We start from the raw sequence: 24272 nt of genomic DNA, 5'->3' as shown, positions 1-24272 counted from the left end.
GGTTGCACATGTGCAAGTAGATGAAAAAATCTCAAATTTTGGGGACAAAATGCACCCATTTAGGGGCAGTCTGGACTGGAGCCCTATTTTTCTCCTTCACATCAGTCTTAGCCAACTTCTTATTGCATCTTTTTCCAAAGATCCAACACACGTTATTCAAACTGTTAAATATTCACTGAAGCAAATAGAATATCTTTGCAAAAGAATAGTGGCAATTGCATCTCTGATAACCTGTTTTTTACGGCGGCATCCAACCATTATTCAACTCTAAATTTTGACCTGAGATGAACTGGAATGATTTTCAGCAACAGCAGTAATGTCCTTTTCCCAGATCCCCATTTTCAGTGTCAGTGTATCGTCACTGGAGGGCGACAGACACCAGCTCCTGAAGCGATGGAGGGACATGGATTGATGTGTTGAATTTAAGGAACTACAGATGAGGCAGTCATACTTTCAACCACATAATATTTCAGACAATGAAATCAAGAAAGGAAGATATTTTTAAGCTTGTCAGCAGCTTTTATTGAATCAAGACAATTTTTACAAAACATTTTTAATCAGGAAATACTTTGCAAACTACAACTTTGCATGAACATTGATTTTGAATTACATCTTTTCTTAAAAACATCTTTATCTCTGGATTAGTTTATAAAACGTGACATTTAGACACCTTGAACCACACTCTTCTACAAAGTGCAGGTGATGTCATTAAACACACAAAGGTCCCCATTTCTTTCACAAACAATGTTTTCCACCGTGAAGACATTTTTTTTTACAAGAAATCTCACAAATACATTGCTTTTCTTAGGAAAAACAAAAATCACACTGGCACTATTTTAATCTGTGGCGAATGTAACATTTCAACTTTCAGGTCTGCAATTTAACACTTAACAGGTTAAACATGGTAACCATAATCACTGATCTGAGACACAATATGAAATACAGAAACAGTCCTTGCATCATAAATGATCACAAATCAATTACTCGGCACCTCCCCAGACTGTTGTTCTAGAAAAATAGGCTCATGTTGATTTAGATGCATTTTCCACTCATTTTGAAAAGCATCTCTTAACGTATAAGAGATGTTTGTTCTGTGCTTTAAGGTCCCAAATCTCCAAAGTATCTCTGTTGCTCTCTTACACTTTGACAAAGGAGCATAGTGTAGTAGCAACATCATGAAAGGTGACACTGTATATATATATATATAAATCTGATCAGCATCTAACTCAGTGATAAGACTTAGTGAAACGTAGTTCAGTAACAAAACCTGTGTCACTTGAAAAGACAAAAGAGGTTAAAATATAATTAATTAATACTGAAATATTTTAAAAATAATCTATAAAAAGTTGAAAAAAAAATCTGTACAAACATAATGTAATGCAAATCCCAAAAATAAAAATTTTGCAAAGACCAATGCACCAAAAGATTAAAATAAATCCAGTGAATATAGCAACACAAGACACAAATAAATAGCCAGTGTACACGTCAAGGAGTCTTTTTCTGTTATACACTCCTTTTAAACGGTTTCTAATCTTCCCATACATAACAAATCAAAGAAATAAAAAAAGCATAAATATAAAAGCATCTTCTTTATATTTCAGGTCAAAAAAAAGCACATAAATAAATACAAAATTACTAAAACGGTTCTTATCGTTAGTATAAAAACTGATATTTAAAAAGGAGCATCTTCAGTCTTGAGACAGGTTTGTCACTCTCTTTCCGTTTGAACTGTGTTTTTAGAGATTTCATTTTCAAAGTACAGAGTTCAGTTTGTCAATTTGACAAGTCTCTACTTAAACTGTTCTGGGATCAGATTCATCTGTGAATGGATACTTGTAGGCGGGCTGGAGATGCCTTCTGACCAATCTGACATATTAGAATGTGGGGATGAGCTGGACCACTGGTCGGGGGAGCCGGGGGAGGGAGTTAGAAATGGGTGGTCAGGGACCTGTAGCTGGTGGTTAGGTGTGTTGTCCATGGGGCCAGAATAGCTGTGCTGGGAGGGAGGGGTGAGAAACTGGGTGCCGAGGATCTGCGTCTCCTGTGGCATTACAGTGTGGATGGGCATAGAGCGGCCCGAGCTGTTGTTTTGCTGCATGTCTGGGCCGTTCAGATCAACATTAGGAAAGCTCTGGTTGAGAGACTGACCGGCTGTGGTGGAGTTGGAGTTCTGGTGCTGGAGCTGCCGAGAATGAGCCTGCTGCATCATGTGTGCAGGTGAGCTAAGGTGGCTGGTCTGCAGATTCTGGTAGCCCATGATCTGAGAGAGAGTGGCAGTGCTTACGCCGTGCAGAGGCCCCATCATGTTGTGGGAAATAGGTGGTGCCTGTGTGAAGTTTGCTTGCTGGCCTACACTTGGGTGCATCCTTGAGACCCAGTCGCACTGGCCACCTCTACTTCCACCTATGGATGTTGTACCCTGACTGGGACTGGACACAGGCAGGTGAGAGAGACGGGGTGGGTTAGGGTCAAAAGACATACAGCTCATATCCTTACCCATGCCCATCTGACCCATATGGGAGTCACCATTGCCTTGTAGGTGATTTAGAGACATAGGTGGGGACTGCTGGAAGGGCGATGTCATGGGAGGGGAGGCCACATCAGACAAATAGCCATGTGGTGACTCGAGGGAATCAACCGGAGAAAGGACAGCTGACGTGTCCAACAAATTACCCTTCCCATCCAGAGACTTTTTCTTTTTCATTCTATTATCTTTGCCTCCATCTTTCCCGCCCTTTCCTCCATTGCTAATTTTGCGAACCTTCTTGGCAGAAAGGGTAGGCTTGAGGTTGCTTAGGTAGTCATTGGGTGAGCAGAGAGGTGGAGAGAGGCTGGAGGCGCTTAGGGGGGCACTGTGAAGCCCGGGGCTCCTAACCAGGTTGTACTCATCCAGGAGGCGAACAATGTCATGATGCATGCGTTCCTGGGCGATATCTCTGGGTAGCTGATCGAGATGGTCAGTGATCTCCCGATTGGCAAAGTGCTCCAGAAGAACCTTAGCTGTCTCGTAGCTGCCTTCACGGGCTGCAAGGAAAAGTGGTGTCTCTTCCTAAAACAACAGACAAATAAACAGGTTAAAAACAGGTAATAAAGAAGGTATATTAATGTGGATATAATGATCAAAATACATGTCAGACTTCATGGTCTCATAATTTCACATACCTTGTTGTCTTGCATGTCTTTGTTGGCACCTTTTTTCAGCAGCACCATAGCAGCCTCTACATTGTTTACAGCTGCCGCCCAGTGAAGAGCAGATTTACCTGCAGAGATAGTGAAGGAGGTAGGGGGTTGGTTATTACAACAGCTCAACACATTGAGGAGTCTTTATTGACTGTGGAGATGATGGATTGATAAAACGTTAGCTACCAGAATCATCTGTGGCGTTAGCATCGGCGTGGCAGTTGATAAGCTCGTCCACCATGCCATCAACCGCCAAGCGGGCAGCCAGAATCAGCGGCGTCGTTCCATCATGCATGCGGGCATCAAGATCAGTGGCGCGGTTTCGGATCAAAATCTGCATGAACATAGATTTGTTTAGTTTAAGTGCTTCCAAGCTGTTGGACAAACTTTATCAAAAATCAAGGCCTGGAGAGACATGAGACTTTTGTGGAGGAAGTGGTTACCTGGAACACTCCCTGTGCATCTGCAGCCACAGCAGCGTGAAGAGGAGTTCGCCCCATGTTGTCTTGAACATTAGCATCAGCACTGGATTCCAGGAGACGTTTGGCAGCATCAGAGCGGGCATACCGAGCAGCGAGGTGAAGGGCAGTTTCGCCTGTGCGGTCAGTCTGGTTGTGGAGGTTTGCGCCCTGGTAAATGAAGTCAGTGATGATTTCTGCTGAGGGATCTTCTTCCTCTTCACTGATACCAGTCTCCAGTCCTCCACCGCTACAGGAGGCGATCATGAGGGGAGTGAAACCATCTGAAAGAGGAAGAGCGAGGATTATAATGAGTTCCCAAGCATGTGTCTTCTGTTGTTTACAGTAGTTTGCAGATTTCATGATACACAATGTTCAATCTTTTTTGTACGCACCTGGTCCTCTGACATTGACATCCATGCAGTCATTTTCTATCTCTCCCTGAGGAGGTGTAGGAGCAATAGATGGAATACGTAGGTCGGCTGCGTCCAGGTGCTGCTGTGTCCATTTTCTGTGGTCGGTGTTGTCGCTTAAATCCAACATAGCCTGCTCCTCAAACTGAAGGACATAACATGGTCAGCATTCGTAGGTAGTGTATAGACAGTTTGGCAAAATGTAGTTTATTTAGACAAGGAATGTTGTATCAAATTGCTAATCTTACCCGGAAGCGCCTGCAGTCTGGATCCTCATCACCCCATTCATTTTGATTGTCATCCATAAGATTGATGTCTGAGTTCTTCATAGGTCTGTTGAAAAAGGGACAGATTAGACCACATATATCAAACCAAAGACAAAACGCTTCATATTCAACTTTTAAAGTCTACGTACTTTAGTCCTACAGAATCCTCTCCCAACGGCTCTCTGCGTTTCTTTTTGCTGGGCTCTGACACTTTGAATCCCTCTGGAAACCAGAGCTGACCGTGCTCTCGTCGCCTCTTTCGAGACACAAGAACACCCAGGCACACAAAACCCAAAGCAGCCAGGCCCAGGAAGACGACGTACATGGGGTAGAGCTCTGAAGACGATGGAGTGGGTCTCACACCTGAAAAGATAAAAGTCATGGTGTGTTACTTATGATACTTATGATTTCAAATCAGTCCACACTTAATTTAACACACCTCCTCCATAGTATATTTAAGGGCTGAAATCAGGTAACATACTTGTGACAGCTTCAATGTAGGGAACATTGAGATTCCCACTGGAAGCTAGTGCTCCAAGGAAGGCAGCCACATCTGTGGCACTCTGGAAACATTCTGTAGACTGCTGGTAACACTGGCGGTTGTCAATCTCCAAGTACACCACAGACCTACACGCATAAATGGATGAAAATGTTAACAGACATATAATTTTTATTAAATTAAATACATGGAATTGTATTACTTAAAATGTTATACTTGTTTTTTGTGGTACCCACCCTTTGACCTGCACATTATCCAGTTCTCTGCGTTTCCGTGGGCTGACCATGGCGGACACACGCTCCTTCACCTGACCCAAAACATTGGCCGGCATTGAAGCCCACTCGGGCCAGCCATCTGCAGAACGCTTCAGCACATTATGCTTGACCAGGTCCTGCTCGTTGCCATAGTAAGGGAAGATCATAGGTTCTCCTTTGGCATCACGGCGGAACACGACATTGGTGTGGAGGACACTGCTGAGCTCTCTGAGAAAAGCTGAAGAGCGATTCTTAAGTTGTTCTGGGGGGATGTGGACCACCAGAACTAAGTGCCCGTCTGCCAGCTTCTCTGGCATGTTGTCAGCGCAGTCCAGACCGTCCCATTCACATTCTGCATTGTTGCAGCCCTGGTCACAGTGTCCATCAGCGTAGTAGTCTTTACAGTACTGGTCATACAGTGGACTGAAAAAAAGAACAAGATGAGGTTAGTATTCTAAAAATTTCTGCAAGAGCACAGAGCTTCCTTTTCTGCCTTCTATACTTACTTGCATTGCCCTTCCTGTCCTTGGCAATCAAAGCCATCATAAAGACATCCAGGGCTGTTGCACTGGCCGTCACACTTCCCATCATTGAAGTATCGCCAGCACTGCAGAGCAGCTGAGCAGTTTTGCCACGGATCATCAAAATTCAGCGAGCAGTCTCCTCCATCCCAGCCACAAGCATGGTTGTTGCACAGGGAATCGCAGATGTGGTTGCCTGCCCACTCGTCGCACTGAGGAATCTCACAGCTCACCTCCACTTCCGGAGGTGGCGTGATGTCCCGCCCGAAACCTCCGACAAAGGAATAGTCCAGGATGTGACACAGCAGGCCATTGAAGTTGCTTGGGCAGCTGCACTGGAAGAAAGGCGCCTCTGGGGTGATCTGGCACGTTCCACCATTGTAGCAGGGGTTGGAGATGCAGAGGCTGTCGGTGGGGGTCTGGCACTCTGGTCCAGTGAAGGCGGGTGGACACAAGCAGCGTGGGCCCAAATGGCCTGACACACAAGTACCTCCATTCCTGCAATTCAGACTCCCACAGGAACGAGAATCGTACTCACAGGAAGAGCCAGTGAAGCCCTGAAGGGACAGAAAGGGTAAATGATTATTGTACTATAAAAAAGGGTAATAAAAGCACTGGTCACAGTAGATCTCATAGTTGTACTCACAGGTGGGCATTTACAGATGAAACCATGAGGTGTGTTACTGGCAACAGCACATGTCCCCCCGTTTCTGCAGGGTCTCCCTTTGCAGCCATCAAACACTTTGTCACAACGCTGACCTGGAGAATGAAAGGCCAAATGTAAGTGTTAGTTACATACATTTAATCATCAACTGTGGGCATTTCGATTTTTTGTCATGAGCCATTAGATAGGCAGTACCTGTATATCCGGTGCGGCATTCGCAGCGATAGCTGTTGGTGAGCTGGATGCAATTGTAGGAGCCTCTGGGGTCACAGGGGTCAGACAAACACTCGTTGACGTCACCTTCACATCGCTCGCCTACGTAACCTGCTGGGCACACGCACTGGTAACCTCCAATGCGGTCTACACACTTTCCATTGTTGAAGCACTTGGGCTCGTTGGTCAGTGGGTCACTGGAAGGGGTGCAGTCATCCAAATTGATCTCACAGTGGACACCTATGGGAAACAGAAACTTTGGTGAGGACGAATCCATACTCTCATTTCTTCTGGGCATCTATTTGTTGTTTTTTTCAGTGTGTGGATGTGAATGTGCAATATTTACCCTGTGTTCCTCTGGGGCAGGAGCACTTGTACGTGTTGATGAGGTCAATGCAGGTGCCTCCATTCTGACAGGGCTGAGATTGACACTCATTGATCTCTTTGGAGCAGTTTACACCGTGGTAGCCAGGGACACACTGAGTAAGAAAATGAAAAAAGCATTATTGTAAAGCATTATTTTAGCAGATTTTTATTATATTAAAACAATCTAACAGTTTATTTGCTATTTTATTTCTCATTCCTATATTCCCTACCTCACAACTGTAGCCTCCCAGATAGTCAGTACAGGCGGCTCCATTCTGGCATGGATTGGGTGAGCACTCATCAACTTGCTCCTGGCAGTAACTCCCGGTGTAGCCAGCCTGGCAGCGGCAGTAATGTGTGTTTCCAGCATCCAGACACTGACCTGAGTTCCTACACAGGTGACTCACCTCCACACCTGAAATAATCAAGGACGGAGTTAGACAATTTCCAAAGCACTCTCTGGACTTGAAGGTTCAACAGATGTAATGACAGTTGGTTCTATGATATGATATGAAGTAAGTCTTGGCTGACTATCATACCTTGCTGTTTGGCTGCTACCTCGCAGGACACACTGGGGATGTCACAGTAGAGGCCAGTCCAGCCAGTCTGACATTGGCAGGTATAAGAGGCTCCCTGCTGCCAGCAGGAACCTCCGTTTTTACAGGGGGAAGAGTCACACCAGCGCACAAGATTCTAACAATCAAACAAGGAGAGAAAATATTACATATTATTATGTATGCATTGAGTCATTGCATTAAATCAACACAAAGCCGGACATGGTTATCCTGACGAAGAAGACTTTTCCCTACCTGACAGTTGACTCCTGTGTAGCCATGAGGACATGTGCACTTGTACGTCCCATAACTGTCAAGACAGGTTCCTCCGTTAAGGCAGGGTTTAGAGTCACACTCGTTGATATCGTACTGGCAGTAGCTGCCAGTGAATCCCGGGAGACACAGGCAGGTGAATGCATTGATTCCATCCACGCAAGTGCCACCATTAAAGCAGGAGCTGTAGAAATATTTAAAAAAAAAATGTTACTACCATTCTCACTATGGGCTAATAATGCAGCAACGTTTTGACACTTGTCGATCTTACATAAGAACAGACAATATTTTGAGTAGGGGAAGTACCTGTCAGTGCAGTCGTTGGTGTTGATCTCGCAGTTGATGCCACTGAAGCCTGACGGACAGGTGCAGGTGTAGCTGTTGACACAATCCGTGCAATTGGCTCCATTTTTACAGGGGTTGCTCTCACACTCGTTTATGTCCTGCTCACATCTGCCACCACGGAAACCAGGCAGACAGGTACATGTGAAACTGTTGATCCCATCGTGGCACAGACCACCATTACTGCACGGATCTGAAAGACAGAAAAAGGGGATGTGAGTTTATCATTTCCTAGTTTTAAAATGTAAACACGGTGGGAACTTGCAAAGATGCAAATCTCTTCCTTACTTGGTCTGCAGTCATCATTGTCTGTCTCACACTTCTGTCCAGAGTAACCAGGCTGACACTTGCACTGGTAGCCACCCATAGTGTTAACGCAAAGAGCACCATTACGGCATGGGCTTTTAACACATTCATTGATGTCGATTTCACATGTTTGACCTTGAAATTAAAAAAAAAAGATGTTTCAATGAATATTTGTTTCATTGTCCAGGAGATGGAAAGATTAGTGGACAGTAAATGTAACACGGATGGATGGTTACCTTGCCATCCTTCAGGGCAGATGCAGGAGAAGCTCTGGTAGTCTTCAGACTCCTTGCATACACCACCATTTTTACACGGTCTGGGGCTGCATGGGGCCAGCAGGATCTCACAGTTTTCACCTGGGGGCAGAGAGAAGATAACATCAGTGTTTGCCTTTTACTGCGAATATAGAAAAACTTAGACATCTATAACAGATACTATTAAATGTGTCATTTCTAAATCCTAGTTTCCATCCCATTTCCCTATCCATTTCCATGACGACTTTGCCAAACAGGAAGGGACTTCCTGTTTCCTGCTATTGTATGATCTCAGACAGGAAACAGGACGGGGTGGAAGTGGGAATAGGGCTTGGAGCTGGCTCCAGTACTCTCAACTTGTATTAACCACTTCGGAATGTTATTCCAAAACACACACACACTGTTATCCTCACAAAGCAGACAAGCAGGACTTTCCACACAGAGACACCAAAAAAAGACATCCCTGTTATTGGCCACTGGCTGATGTTTTCTAAAACAACATGTGATAGGATAGGATTATCCTTCTATGTGGAAAGTGGGAAATTGCCTTTACATTTTGAGACCTGTGCAAACAGCCGAATCAGCAGATAAGTAAGGTAAAGATAAGCAAAATAAAATAGGATTATAAAAATAAGCAGCTATGTGTCCTACCAGTGTAGGGCAGCAAACAGTTGCACTTGTATCCAGCCACATCATCGATGCAGGTGCCCTGGTTGAGGCAGGGGTTGGAGGCACACTCGTTGATGTTAGTTTGGCAGTTAGGTCCTACAGTGGCAGGATTAGAGATTGCATGTGGGTTAGAGATAGGCTAATAAGACACACACTGAGTCTCAATGAGCAAAGGGAAAGAATGGTAGAACGAGAGGTTACAAGAATTAGAACTGACCAGTGAAGCCAGCTCTGCATGTGCAGTGGTATCCGCTGGTCATGTCCTTGCATGTTCCCCCATTCATGCATGGGTTGGACTCGCACTCATTGTTATTGATGTCACAGTTTGGCCCGCTCCATCCGGAGTCACAGGTACATTTATAGCTAAAAACAAAGAAAAGACAGGTCAGCGATGTTGTTTGCTTGATTTCTGTTTTTGACTTTGACTGCTCTCTCATCTCAACATTCGATCTTTGCTTACCCATTGATGAGGTCCTGGCATCGGCCATGGATGCATGGGTTACTGCCGCACTCATCCACCTGAGACATACAGGTGGCGTCGTTGTACCCCTCTGGGCAAATGCAAGTGAAGCTGTTGATGCCGTCAACGCATGTGCCCCCGTTGTGACAGGGGTTGATGGCACATTCATCGATGTTGATGTTGCACATTGTGCCTGAAAGACAGCAAGGTGTAAATTAAGGACAATGTAGCAAACTTTTTTCAGACATGTTAACTGATAAATATCTCCACTGGCCATTTTGAAGGCCTTGCAGATGGACATCACTCTGTTGTGGTATTCTTTGAGCTTTCAGAAGCTGCTAGCTGAGGCGCATTGTGTGGCTTTTGGACAATAGAGCGAACTAACACTAAAGACTCAACATTCAACAGGCAGAAGCTGTAGCAGCTCCAATGTGTGCCTAGCCTGGCGGCCCCTGGAGGCCCTTTTGCCTCTCCTTCATTGATTGAATGGGGGCCTGTTGAATAGGCAGAAGGAGGGTTTCAGCTGGATCTGAGCGGGGGAGGTGCTGCCAGAAAAGGAGTGGGGGGGGGGTTGTAGCTACTCACCCTATTCAAAAAACACACACAACCCCCCTGTCCAGGGAGAAGTAACCTCACCCAGGGCTGTTTACAGGGACAGAAGGCCAGACCCATTTCACACACGGCCGAGTAACAATTAAACCCCCCTCTGATCCCCCACCCAACTCCCTCCTCTTCTGTTCTTCATCAATCAGGAAGGGAGGGCCCAACTGCCTGATCTTCAGTTACAATAGTCCTCTGTCCCTCTGTGTCTCAGTCCCGCCGTGCCCTCCACACTCACCCCATATCACAAAAAGATGAACGGGAGGAGGGATGCACAGCAGCCTGCACACACACACTTGTCCCTCCCTGCCCCCCTTTTAGCACAATGCCACAGCCATTACCAGTCAGAACCGGCTCAGTTGGGTCATGAGAGGGAGGAAGACAAGAGTGGTCCACTTGCTGGGATGAGACTTTGTCACTAAACTTTATGTACCCGTCTTACAGGGAGTCGAGTACCATAGTAATTTAAGTGAAAACACTTGAATCTGAGTTACCAGTGGGATTTGTAATGCAGTTGCACACTACTAAACATCACATGTGTGATTAAAGGCCAGGCTGTTTTCCTTTTAAAGTATCACCTTACAGACCCTTTCCAGGCTCAGCGTCACTGTCTTTTCAAATGGTTGGCAAAGTTAGTGCTTTGTGTGTGTGTGTGTGTGTGTGTGTGTGTGTGTGTGTGTGTGTGTGTGTGTGTGTGTGTGTGTGTGTGTGTGTGTGTGTGTGTGTGTGTGTGTGTGTGTGTGTGTGTGTGTGTGTGTGTGTTTGTGTGTGGATCAGGTTGGAGACTGTGTTCCTTTCTCTATTACCCCCGACCCCCCCAATCACACACAGGAAATCTGACACCATTGTTCTGCAGGAGTGGACCCGCCAGCCACCTGTCGTACCAGCCCCTCCCAAAGCTCAGTGGACCATCCCACTGCACCTGTAAACTACACCCAGCGCTCACCTGTGTAACCCGGCTCACACGCACACTCGTAGCCGTTGATTTTGTCGATGCATCTCCCATAGTCACAGGGTTTGCTCTTGCAGTCATCCAGGTTCACCTCACAGTTGAAACCTATAGATCAGGGCACAAATGAGCAGAAATGATGAGGAGGGTCTAGACATTTTTCATCTAGAGTTTGTTTTAGTTAAATATGGATGTTTCTGGTCTCACCTGTAGTGCCTTTGGGGCATGAGCAGATATATGTGTTCTCCCTGTCCTGGCAAGTACCACCGTTTTTGCATGGCTGGCTCAGACACTCGTTTATGTTGGTCTCACACAGGCGGCCAGTGTAGCCAGGGTGGCAGTAGCAAGTGAAGGAGGCCAGGCCATCCTTACAGATACCATAGTGGCAGGGGTCAGAGTAGCACTCATTGATGTCAATCTCACAATGCTGCCCTGTGTAACCTGGAAAAGATGAGAGAAAAAAGTGAGAATCAAAGAGAACAATGGGGATGATGATGAAATTTGAAAAATATACAACAGTGTGGTTTACCTTCAGCACATTCACAGGTGTACTTGTTAGGACCATCTGTGCATTTTGCTCCATTCTTGCAGGGGGTACTGGCACATTCATCAGTGTCCACTTGGCAAAGACTCCCTGAAAAACCTGCATGCGGATTGGACAAAATACAGATTTGAACTTTTCTTCAGATTATGCTTCAAATGTGTGGATTTTCCAGAACTAATTACAAAGTAGGTTTGGAAGACACTGAAGGCCCTAATGAACCATTCCTGACCGCTCACTCCACCATTGCTGCCACCACTGCCACCCCCTCCCCCTCCCCACCTCCACTCCTGAGCTCTTACTGTGCAGTGAAATCTTTCTTTCAAACCACAACACAATAGCCTCCAGCTTACCCGGTATAAACCAATCCCTGCCCCCCAATTTTGGCGCTAAGCTCTAACACAAACTCTCATGCCCGCGAAAAATGCTAATGTTTCTGCAATCTGATATACTCTGTCCTGCTCACCCACAAACCCTTCTGTGACACTATTAGAAGAGGTAGATCATTTACGTTCAATCTGAGAACCACGCGAGCTCTAATCATTGACAGATACGTTAATGATCCACTCTGTTATAGCCTCTTCAGTGCTCCCATTGTCTGACTAAAAAGGGGGTTAAAGGAGCCCCCAAAGGATTGAAGAACCTATTTATTTTACTTCATCTTATTCCACATTTCCTGATGTGCTCTTACCTTTGGGGCACTCGCAGTGGAAGGAGTTGATCTTGTCAACGCACTTTCCGTTGTTGAGACATGGCTGGCTGGCACACTCATCGGTGTTGATGTGGCAGAACACACCCTCATATCCTGAAAGTGATAAAGTTATTAGTGAAATTGTTTTTACCCTGTGCACTGTCCAAGTGTTTATTAATGCTCCAAAAAAGCTATGTAAAAGATTATTTTCTCCTCTTGCATTGGTGTAAGAAAATTATCCCACCTGGCATGCAGATGCAGTGGAACCCTCCAATCTGGTCCAGACAGGTTGCATCATTGTGGCAAGGATTAGACATGCATTCATTGACGTCCATCTCACAACGAGGACCTTCATATCCTTGAAGACATTTGCACTGGAAAGAGCCTTTGGTGTTGAGGCAGCGACCACCATGTTCACAAGGGTTGGCACCTAAAGCATCGAAGTTAAAAGACATTTATGAGGTCATTTATGCACAATAGCTAAAGGATTGGATTTCTAAACCAAAGAGAGAGAGAGAAACAGTTGGCTTTGTTGCTTACCAAGGGAGCACTCATCAATGTCAAGGTTGCAAGCTGAGCCAGCGTAACCAGGGGGGCAGGTGCAGATTGCCTTGCCATTGACTGGGTTGGTGTCACAGTTCGAGCCCTTTTGACAAGGGTTGCTAATGCAGGCATCATCCAGGTGGCACAGCAAACCTGTGAGGACAAAAAAATGAAATTTTCATCATGATGGATTGTACATTAGGATTTAATCACTCATCACTGCAGTCATGATCTGTGTGTGCAATATGTCTGAAGTCATACCTGTGCGCCCGTGAGGACACTCGCAGAAGAAGGAAGCAACACGGTCATGGCAGGTTGCACCATGGTAACAAGCCGCACTGGCACAGTCGTCGATGTTCTCGCTACAGTCGTCGCCCGTCCAACCGTTGACACAGACACAGTGATAGCTGCCATGAGTGTCGTGGCAGGTTCCTCCATTCTGGCACGCATTGGGCATCAGCTCACACTCGTCCACATTTTCTGTGCAGTACTGACCTAAAAAGATGAGAGTAAGAGTGTTAGAAATATTTTCATGATTGAATTACAGATGGAAGAAAAATAACTTCTTTTAGCAAAAGGTTACCTGTGTAATGAGGTGGGCACCGGCAGTTGTAGGTGTTCACACCATCTACACACACACCACTATTCTGGCAGTTGTGGCCTGGACAGTCGTCGATGTTATGCTCACAGTGCTGACCTGTGAAGCCTGGTGAACAGAAAGATATGATGTGAAAAATAATGATTTGTCAAGAGACACATAAAAACACCTGGAAACATTTGCTCCTAGTTAATAATCAAGATGACTCCTTCCTCTTGCTATCACTGTGACTTATGTGAAAGATAACGCCTCATGTATCCTCATAGCAGATTTGTTTTAATGCCCTGTAGATGACAGAGCAGCTTGTCTCCTCCTCAGACATCAAAGGCTTGAGTGGGTGTTTTACAGCCACGATAGCCTGAGTAGTGAGTAACTATCAACCCACAGCTCTGCAGGTGTCTGTGCAGCTTCGCTATCTAAACGCATTCCAGCACGGACACCCGCGAGAGACACACAGCATGGGTTAAACTTTAACACACAAGCCCACAATATCCCTCATTCATCTGCATATCTAAACAACTTGCTCTGCTCTGGTCATAAGAGCACCATCAGACAATAAAGTAGAAAGTATTAAAGCTTTCAAGAGAGTACAGCAGTGCTGGGTATGGGGTGGTTTGGAGGAGAAAGCTGCTGTCTAGACTTTAACAGTAGTAACTACAACCTATGCAAGATTAGTCAAAGTTTTGCGCCAGACTGCAATGGTTGTGGGTTCCAGCACAATAAAGATACCAACTAGACTGGCTGTTTTTAGCTGAAAAACAAGATACTTTTGTGTGGGTGTGTGTTTGACCTCATGAATAGGGTGTGTATATCTATACGTTTATCTGTATGTGCGGCTCCTGGTGTTGTGTCGGGCTTGTTGGTGGTTATCTGAAGGAAACGTCTGTGTGACTGCATCCTGTCAGTGAAGGCTGGCAGAGAGAGGTGAGGGGGGGCACTCATTCCACCCAATCAGATTTTTACTACAACAACAGACTGGTTTATAGGTCAACTGATGTAATAGAAAAACAAGAGTGTGTGTGTGCCAGATATGACTCTATATGTCAACAGAAAAAAAATTAACTGCTATTGTTCTGCCTATTAATGTGTAGATGTATGTTGTTTGTGCAGTACCTGGCAGGCAGCTGCAGTCATAGATGGTGTCGCCCTTCTGCACGCAGGTCCCTCCATTCTGGCACGGAGAGGGGCTGCATGGCATGTAAGGGGTCTCACAGTGTTGGCCGGTGTACTCCTGGGGACAGCGGCAGTGGTACGAGCCAACCTCATTCACGCACACGCCGCCATTAAGACACGGGGAGGGAGCCTGAGCGCACTCATTGACGTCTTGTTTACAGGTTTGACCATGGAAAGCAGGGGGGCAGGTGCAGATGTAGGTGGAATCAAAGGCCGAGCACTGGCCGCCGTTTGCGCATGGATTGGAAGCACATGGGTTGGCAAGCTGGCACGATTTTCCTAGAGAAAACACAGCAAAAGAGAGTTTTAGTGATTATGGTTTACTTTAAAATTTGAGTATTATTATATAGTAGTATTATGAGGCTTATTGTGGTAAGAAGATTTGAGCTCCATACCTGACCACCCAGGTGGGCAGCGGCAGCGGTAGGCAGACAGGGTAATGAGATCACAGGTTCCTCCATTGCGACAAGGGGAGCTCATGCAGGCGTGGTTGGTCGGGGTCAGGCATAACCGGTCGGTGAAACCCAGCCGGCACATGCAGCGGAAATCAAATGTGTTGCCATGGGAAATGGGGCGACATTCGCCACCATTGCGGCAGGGCGATGGGCTGCAGGGGCTTGGGTACTGGCACCGATTGCCTACGTAGTCACTGGGACACCTGAGAGCAGAGAGTGAGAGGGGAAGCGGTTATGATTAGAGAATTAAGATCTTCTTTTTTTTTTGTCAAATCATGGGAACAATTATCTAAACAAAAGGAGAATGGGGAGGCAGAAAAAATTTCCCGCTCAGTAGTCCCACTGCAGTAGGACAGGGACAGCATGTTGTTCTAGTGTGTCTCTCTGGATCAGACTCCCTCAGAACCTTGAAAACACATTCTGCTGGGACAACAGACACCACAAAATAGTCCAAGCCCTCATGGCCCGTTCCCATCTACCTTTCGCCCCCACGCTGTCCGCACTCATCCTGAATGATCGTAGAGATCAAGGGGACTGTGCCGGCTCTGGATGTCCTATATGAAGCACCGCATTCACGCCCTAAGCCCCTGGGTGGCTTCCCTCCCATCCACACCAAGGACAGATGCTGCTACAGTCACATAGCTCAAACTGGCTGATTATGAGAAGTGAAGATTTTGAAACGTTGGACAAAGACAAGGACAGACCAGCTTTTTTGGCAATGAAAAGTGAAAGTTGAAATGAATTCTTCACCAAAAAAAAAAAGATAAATCAACAGGATTTCACTTTTACTGAAAAGTTATTATTTGATATGCAGCTTATACACAACAGTAAAGTCCTGTCGGTCACGTGTAGAAGCATTTAAAGTCAGCAAAAAAAGTGTTTTTGTTTGAATTGGGGCTTGTGTGAGAGTGTGTAGTTGTGCACATGAGCATGAGTGTTTATGTGCAAGGGAGGGCATCTGTTGGCCTCCTAGTATCTCCACAGGGAGCAGGTGCGCATGTTAATGAAGGCAGCTGTTGGACAGGACTCCTCCTCCTCCCCCCTCCCATTTTCTCCTCCTCCTCCTCCCCCTCCTCCTCCTCTCCCCTTATCAACCCCCCCACCCCCTCCTCCCTCCGTTCTTCCCCTCTGTCCCCTTGTCAGATGGGGGTGCTGACAAGCCAACCTCTCCTCCAGGGACATAAAGAACCCATGTGAAGTCAGCTGTTGCAACTTCTGTCTCTTCGACACCCCCCCCCCCCATCCCTCAACCACCACACACATTCTTAATTCCTCTCTTCCCTACCTGTTCCTCCTTTAGTTTCCTTTTTTTTCTCTACACAGGACTGACTCCTCTGTCCCTCTTGTCTTCAGTGTCTCTGCTTCAACTCACACTCATGCTTTTCATTGCCCTGTTTTCTCATTTCTCTCCTGTGTGGACTTTTTACAGCTCCCCACAGTTTGCTTTTTACAGCATTTCCCTTTTGTCACACGGGACTGCTGAAAACTCCCCTGTTGACTTAGTTAGGTGAGACCAAATCAGGGAGTTTTTCACAGTCACATGTGTCCCACAAGGAGTCCAGACAGTCGCAATTGGCAGAAGATCGTAAAAGCTTTTGGGGGTGGCTTTGAAGTTTTTCTTTACCATAAAAACACACGGGATCATCACTTAGGGAAATCACTGTTTAGATATAAAAATTCTCACTCAGTATTGTCAGGCATAATGAAACTGAGATGTAATTAATGGTGTGTGTGTGTGTGTGTGTGTCTGTGAACTCGTGTGTGTGTGTCACCCCATGCTAACTAACTGTAATAGATCCTCTTTGTCCTGAAGTCAGTCCAGTCTGAGATAAAGATCCACCCACATGCTGAAAAGCTCAGCAGCACACACCACGGCAACAGGTCTCTCCCAGCGATGTAATGTCCCCTCAGGCCGGAGCAGATGCTTCCCCGACCTCTGACCTCGAACACTTTTGTGACTGTGGGATGGCCTCTTTGCCTTCTCTCCCCTCTCTCCTCTCACCCCGCTGGGCCTGATCTACCATCTGCCACTCTGGGGGTGACTTTATCCTCAGACACAAAAACCAGCCCCACTGTGTGGTGGAAATGCCACCGCTGAGGAAAATGTTATGTAAATGACTGTGGGCGGTGTACAGTCAGTAACTATGTCTGTGAAAATACATTGTAGTCGTTTCCCTTAGAGCTCTTCAAGAAAGTATTACACAATCATGATATTTTCTTTTTGTGCTCTCCTCGACTCTCACCTCCCCCGTGTTCTCTCTGAGTGACCATTTGTTTCTGTCCTAATCCTCCTCATTCATTCTCTCTAGTTTGCTAATGTCCCTTTGGATGTGTCTAATAATTAGCCATGGTCTGACCTTTGGGGTTCACATCTGTTGGTAAGACTGAGAACAGAACCGCAATGTATCGTTAGAGGAAATGAGAAATGTACTCAGCTTGGAAAGACCTGAACTCCCACCACAGAGAATGATCTGCACTCTACTGGGATCACTGACTTTAATACTGCAGCGAGGAAGCTATACATACATAAGTGGAATTATTCAATCAAATGATTTTAAGAGCTCTCATATTAAACCACAGACTTTCCGAAGCTGCTCCTCTAACAATATAAAATTTATAAAACAACCAATTCCAATAAAACCATTAAACTGAGACACCCTCGGGAGGAACTGGATTGAATTTCAAATATCATGCTGGCCAAACAGATTAAAATCTTGCAAAGTTCACCTCCTTTAAAACAACACTGAAACTGAGACTTAGAGTGAGCCAAATGAAACCGCAAGAAATAACAACGTTAACACGAATGGTTTCAACACGTTACAATGCGTCATTTAAAAAAAAGCCCATAAATAGATCATTTTGACGGTAATTAAGCTATTTCCTGTCTCACTCTCCACAAGGAGGGAAGTGGGGAGATTTATGGGGGTCGCTCACATTGGCGGAGACTGAGCACCTGCTGGCTAATGACTGCTAAATCACTTTCATGCACAAAATACCAGATAACAAACAGCGGGGTCATAAGTATCCACAGTGCCTGCGTGTGATGTCAGGTTGATTTCAGTTACTCTCCCGACACCATGGAGGCGCCCCTTGTCACAGTCCAACAAGGAAAAACACCTGCCCACCCCTCCACCTCTTATGATGGTTATCAGTCACAACACATCTGCTAAAGCACATTTTGCCTCGAGTCCTTGACTTTGGTGCATACACAACATGAAACCACAACATGCTGGGTGTAAAACTGATCTGGAGCCAATATTAGACAACTTTTTTCTTGTCCCTCACGGCAGCAATACCAATTTCTAATATGGCAACATTAAGTAGGCTACAATGTGGAGTAACTGACTCTCCTAACTGCTATAATTTCTGTTGATGCATTCAGTTAAAACGCTGATAAAGAAACATGTACACACAAACATGTCGGCATTTAACCTGTTTGCTCCCTTGCAGGGTGTGACACTGACCTGCCAGAAGAATTCGTGTTTCTACATTTGTCAACCTTTGCTGGTGCATGGGAACTTTCAGCACCCACTAGAGTCAAATAGCTTCTTATCTCTGTGCCCTGACAGCACAGCTTTGATCACCCCGCTCTGAGGTTCTCCAGACTCCCAGGATCCTGATCACTAGCCCAGTCTCAATGTGTTTCACTGTGGCCATGTCAACTCTAAACACTAAATATGGAGTGTTGTTGGTCATTATATTGAACGGGTTAATTTAGAATTAGTTCTCAATTGCTATAAAGCACTGAAGTTGTTTCTACATGGGGTAAATGAGATTGGACCACTTTCCCACAGTGACCCATCAACCATCAACCTCATTCACTGCTGTATCAGAGGAGCATGGCATCTAGGGAATGGGCCCAACCAGGGGAGTGGCCGTCTTTGGCTTTTATTGGGCTTTACCCTCTAACACCAGCAGGCACACTTGACCCAGTCATGCACTTACATGCTCCTTATTCATTTAAGCCCACATGGAGCTGAGCTTTAACAGAGACCTGCTGGGTAATCCTATAGGAGGACAAATGAAGAACATGCATTCCTTAAGAGAGAGTGGAACATCTCTCTCTGTAGTGGTCCTGGACTCACTCTAGACAGTCTTTATGGTTTGAGACATTTTATCATCAATATGCAACACCAGGCAGCTCTATGCAAGGTCGGGGAGGTCTGATCACACCAACCCCAGCAGACTTTCAGTCAATTTTCAGTCTCGTGTCTATTTCTGTCAGACTTTTGCAGTATTTGAGACATGTAGCGAGGCAGTTGAGATGTTTTCTGTGTTTATTATTAACAGTCACCTCAGACCAAAACAGTGTCTATTTCAGCAAAGCAGCATTGACAGTCAGTCAGACACGCAAAAGGGAGGGGTGGAGGGCAACAACCTTTCAACCTCGCCATGCCCTCATTACTGTCTCGCAAATGGAAAACTAAATTTGACTCAAACGACACAGTGCCCCTACATGTTTTGAGCGGCATACAGCACGACGACTAGCTCCATGGGAAACAGGAAGCTTAAGACCTTCAGATAACCTCTTCTTTTCAGAATCACGACTGAGTGCTTCCCCATTGCAGTGGCTTGTTTTTGTTTCCGCGTGTCATGTACCACCGCAAACTGAAACACACTTTTATGTCTAGACGGCAGATTTTCTCTAAACTTAAAGCTTTTCTCATAATGAATTAATCTGTGTAGTGGGTATGATTTTGAGCAAGTTTCATGATTGATTGAATATGTGGTCTTCTTTGAGTCACAAGTCTCAACTTCTACAAATGAAAGCACTCCAACAAAGTCAAAATGTATTTCATAAAAACTGAATCAGGAAATTTCTTTAATGGTAAAGTTTGTGTATTACATTTCTTTGAAAGTAGCCAGTGAGACTGTTAAAGCTAGCAATGGCTAAAACTAATGTTAGAGTCTCTGAAAAATAGTTTCTGATCAATAAAAATGCAAATAAATGAGCCAGTAGTTCCGTAATTCAGTAACCAAAGCTCCCTGTGCTAAAAGATAACTAGCCTAGCTTATAAAAGCAATGGTGACTTCCAATCTCAGAATCTAACGCTAGTGGTTTGTTGTGGCTATAGGCCTAATTCTTAAAAAAAAACAAAAAAAACAGTCTGCCTTTTTAGGCAGATACATCAAACAATGGTACTCCCACACAAATGAGTAGTAAATACACAACACTCAGATAAACAGGAAAACAAGCCGGGGCCTATTTTTGGGGTTGATATACGTCATGAAAAGATTTAAATTAAAAGGAAGCTATTTTTAAAACCAGGAAGGACAGAAAACATCCTCTCTGTGAAATAGGGAAATGGGATATCAATTTGGTCCCAACACCGGTGCAAATCCACTAAACCCTTGAGACATGTGATTACCACAGTTTCTATGCCACCATGTGATTTCAATCGCTATTCTCACATTCGTGGGAACTGTGATAAAAGAGGATTTAATTCTGTCCTACCACTCAAATCTGTGTCACCATATGCTTATACACACTGCTGCAAAAAACCACATCGCATAAGATGACTCACTTCCAGGGTTGTGTGGGTTTCAAGCATTTTTGAACATTTGAACCTTTAACCTTGCTTTTACCATTTGATCGTTGGAAAGCACATTTCAACCTCACGCAACCAAAACTACTTTGAATAGGGAGCAGTCGTCACTGTGCCAGGCTCGTCTTCTCTTCAATCACTGTGTCAGAGATCACTTTCCTTTTGTGGACTTTCCAAATGTCATCAACTACAGTAATCAAAAAGAATTGCCAGCCAGTGTGTGGCACAAAATTCAAATGAAGATGATAAAGAACACAAGATGTGCCATTATTGGAAGCCCCCCCCCCTTCACACACACACACTCCCATAGAGACGCTACACTCTGACCCCGGAGTACTGACGCTGAATCTCCCCGTGCACCCCCGTGACCGGGGGCTGCTCGGCTCAGCAGGGATGAATGATTAATGAGAGGAAAAGCTAGGAGGAAGAGAGAGTGCGGGTGGATAAAGTGATGCTCTTATCCTGTCTGTTTTTAATTGGACCGGGCAGAGATGGGGACCACAATAACAGCTTTGTGGAGGCGGAGGGTGGAGGGAGCGCTTCTCTGGGCACACGTGCAGTGGTCTGCGCGTGTGTGTGTGCACGCGTGTGTGGTGTGTGTGTGTGTGTGTGTATGGAGTGTGCAGATTAGATATTGTAAATTGGTGGCCCTGGGCTAGCAGCGTGGGCTATTCAATAATTCTTCCTTGTCCCAGCAGACCAGAGAAGCGCCTGCCATGACCACATGTCCTGAGGGTAAACCAGGCCACCCTTGAGCATCCATAAGTGAAAATCATGCACTTTTTCAATAAAGTAAAAAAAAAAAAAAAAACTTCTTTGTCTCCTTCAGGACTATCCATGCGTAAAACCTCAAAACTGACATCCTCTATTCGCCTTATCTTTTGTATTCTTGCACAAGAAAATTCAAGACTGAATCAGCCAAACACACAGATGAACATCCAGGTCAGTTTAAGGGAGCGTCAGCATATTAAGTATCACACCCCACAAACTGCTAATATCAGTCCGTAGTCTAAACAAACAGCCCGCAATCTGCCCCTTTGTCTGTTCCCACTTGTTTGCCATCAAATTTCTGCACTTTATTCCAATTAATCTCACTCTCTCGACATCCAATCCAATTACATTTCACAGCCATCTGGCTATCTAGTAGAGATCACAAGCCGGTGGGTGAGGTGGGGAGGGGTTGCAGTGGAGTTGGAGACTGGTGGTGGTGGGGGGGGTTTATCCATTCAAAAAGCGGGAGGGGGATTTTTAAGGTTAGTGGGGGTTGTGGCAGGGGTTTGGTGTGTGTTGTGGTGTTTGGGGTGGCTGTGGCATGATGGGAAGGCCCACTCAGATTAGTCACACAGCATTATTCTGACTGCAGGACAATAGGTGACGGGCGGCAGGCGAGCCCCAGCTGTCGCCCATGAAAGAGCAGAAAAACAAGATTTAAGACTGGACGCGTCCTCTCACTTTGCTGGCGAAGGGGTCTTGCATTCATTAACGGGCCAAGTACTGATGGAGAGAGGGGGGACGGGGCAGCTTTTGTCTAGAGCCCCCCCTCTCTCACCTCTGCATCACTCTGGAATTGCACTCTCTTTTCATTTCTTCACTTCTTCAACTCCTTTCTTTTTGGGGAATGTGTGCAGCCTCACGGAGCAATGTGGCTCCTGGAGGGTTAGGGCTACACATAGGAGCACACCGGCCCAGAGGAGGAAACTCAAGGGCCTCCTCTGGTTGCCGGGCACAGGGCCCCGCTCAAAGGCTGGAATGAAAAGGGGGGAATATGTGGCCCCTTTTCTTTCCAACCAAAAAAAAAAAGCCCTTTCAAGTGGCAAAATTACACTACACTACGCTACGCTGCACCTCCAAAAACGGCACAAATTCCAAAACACCCCAACAAATGGCACAAGAGAAATAGTGGTCTACTCCGCTCTGCAACATCTGGGGCTTCACATGTTGCTGCTTTTTCTTCATCACTTACTTGCATTCTCCATTTCCATTGGAGGTGGCTTCACATCTTCCTCCATTCAGGCATGATTCAGTGGGTAGGGAGCATTTTAGACCTGTTGAGTGCACACACACACACAAAAAAAACCATTAAAACACATCTGTTACCCAACATGAACTCACACACACACACACACACACACACACACACACACACACACACACACACACACACACACACACACACACACACACACACACACACACTCATCAGAGTAATATGTGAAATGTATACTGTTACAGTAGCTGTTGGGATTAACAGGGATTAGCCAGAGTTGAAATTATCAGCGGGAAATTATTCATCAGTGAGATTTTTAATACAACTTTATTCACAGGGATTTTTTTTTAATGCACACACGCTTGCTTGCACATCCTGATCTTTTAATTGATTTGTTACACAGTTGTCCGTGGGGGATAGCCTATCGGGAAGCCTGTTGTGGACAGGACACCGGTGAGGCCACGGAGTGTGTGGTGCGTGGCTTTTTTTTTTTTTTTTTTTTGCGGGGGAAAGCGCAGCAGCTGCGGGGCTCAGATGCGGAACAAAAGAAATCAGAGTCCAGCACGAGCCATAAAACACTCTCCTCGAGGCATTGTTTACCGGCAGACGGGAATAACAGCACCTCCTCCTCCTCCTCCATCCCCCCCACCCTCCACCCGGCACTCACAACACTCTCCCACACATGCAGACAAAAGGTATCCCCCTTCCTCCTCCACCCCCCACCCACTAGCGTCCCCCTGCCCCAACACACGCACCAGCTTCTATTATCTCCCATGTTATTTAAAACCGGTTCTTAAAAAGTGGACATTTAAACCTTTAAGAACATTTTTATGCAGTGAAATGAAACCAAAAAGTGACTTTATGGGAATAAAAAGCAAACTATAAATGTGTTTTAATACGAGTTGAACTCCTTATACTAAATAAGTTTGGGGGTAATTAAATGTTGCATTCAAAGTATGCGGGAGATTACACCACTGTGACTGTGACTGCATGGTGTCGTGCCCGTTCAGACAAAATAAACAGTTAACTTTCACAAGCGAGCTCCGTGAAGTCAGCAGACACGCGCACCGCACCGCAGCTCTTGGCTCCTGCACTGCACTTGAAGTGAATTCATTCCCACGACCAAGAAAAAGCTCCTAAAACGAGTGAGTCAATAAAGATTTGAAAAGGATTCGCTGGAATTCATATAAGAGTCTGATTGATCTTCTGCTCAGTTTACACGCTGATCAAACAGACACAGTTTTTGTGCATCCATTGATCTTTCACCAACTTCGGAGTGTTTTTTTTTTAACTGATCGACTTTCCCTCCCCTGACTCTCGTTCATGCATCTGCAGCCTGCACCACCATGCAACTAAATACAAATTGAGACACTTTACCTTGTGAGATGACGATTGCAGGAATCAGAAATGTTAGTCTCACAAAGAAACGATACATTCCTCCTCTTCAACTTCACAAATGTCGCTGAATCCCACGTAGGGTTCTCATAGATCCACAGT

General features: G+C 45.5%; 1 protein-coding gene across 1 annotated transcript; it reads right to left on the bottom strand.

Moving 5' to 3' along the window:
• Positions 1–571: 571 nt before the first annotated feature.
• Positions 572–24263, bottom strand: notch1a (notch receptor 1a). The gene is made up of 34 exons (XM_083983497.1): positions 24153–24263; positions 22752–22833; positions 15183–15445; positions 14728–15066; positions 13600–13722; positions 13278–13511; positions 13014–13169; positions 12718–12903; positions 12474–12587; positions 11771–11884; positions 11449–11682; positions 11239–11349; positions 9693–9885; positions 9450–9595; positions 9215–9328; positions 8546–8665; positions 8292–8444; positions 7968–8196; positions 7644–7845; positions 7374–7527; positions 7065–7249; positions 6815–6947; positions 6451–6708; positions 6238–6350; positions 5577–6148; positions 5053–5493; positions 4799–4944; positions 4467–4680; positions 4300–4384; positions 4034–4196; positions 3624–3922; positions 3367–3514; positions 3163–3260; positions 572–3049 (listed from the first exon to the last, which is right to left on the bottom strand). Exons 1-34 carry the CDS (start codon positions 24208–24210, stop codon positions 1790–1792), a joined length of 7440 nt encoding a protein of 2479 aa, XP_083839623.1. The 5' UTR covers positions 24211–24263; the 3' UTR covers positions 572–1789.
• Positions 24264–24272: the final 9 nt, after the last annotated feature.

The sequence above is a fragment of the Trachurus trachurus genome (assembly GCF_905171665.1).
Source record: "Trachurus trachurus genome assembly, chromosome: 12".
NCBI lineage: Eukaryota > Metazoa > Chordata > Actinopteri > Carangiformes > Carangidae > Trachurus > Trachurus trachurus.
The sequence above is the reverse complement of the archived record's forward strand: the minus strand, read 5'-3'. Positions and strand labels throughout refer to the sequence as shown.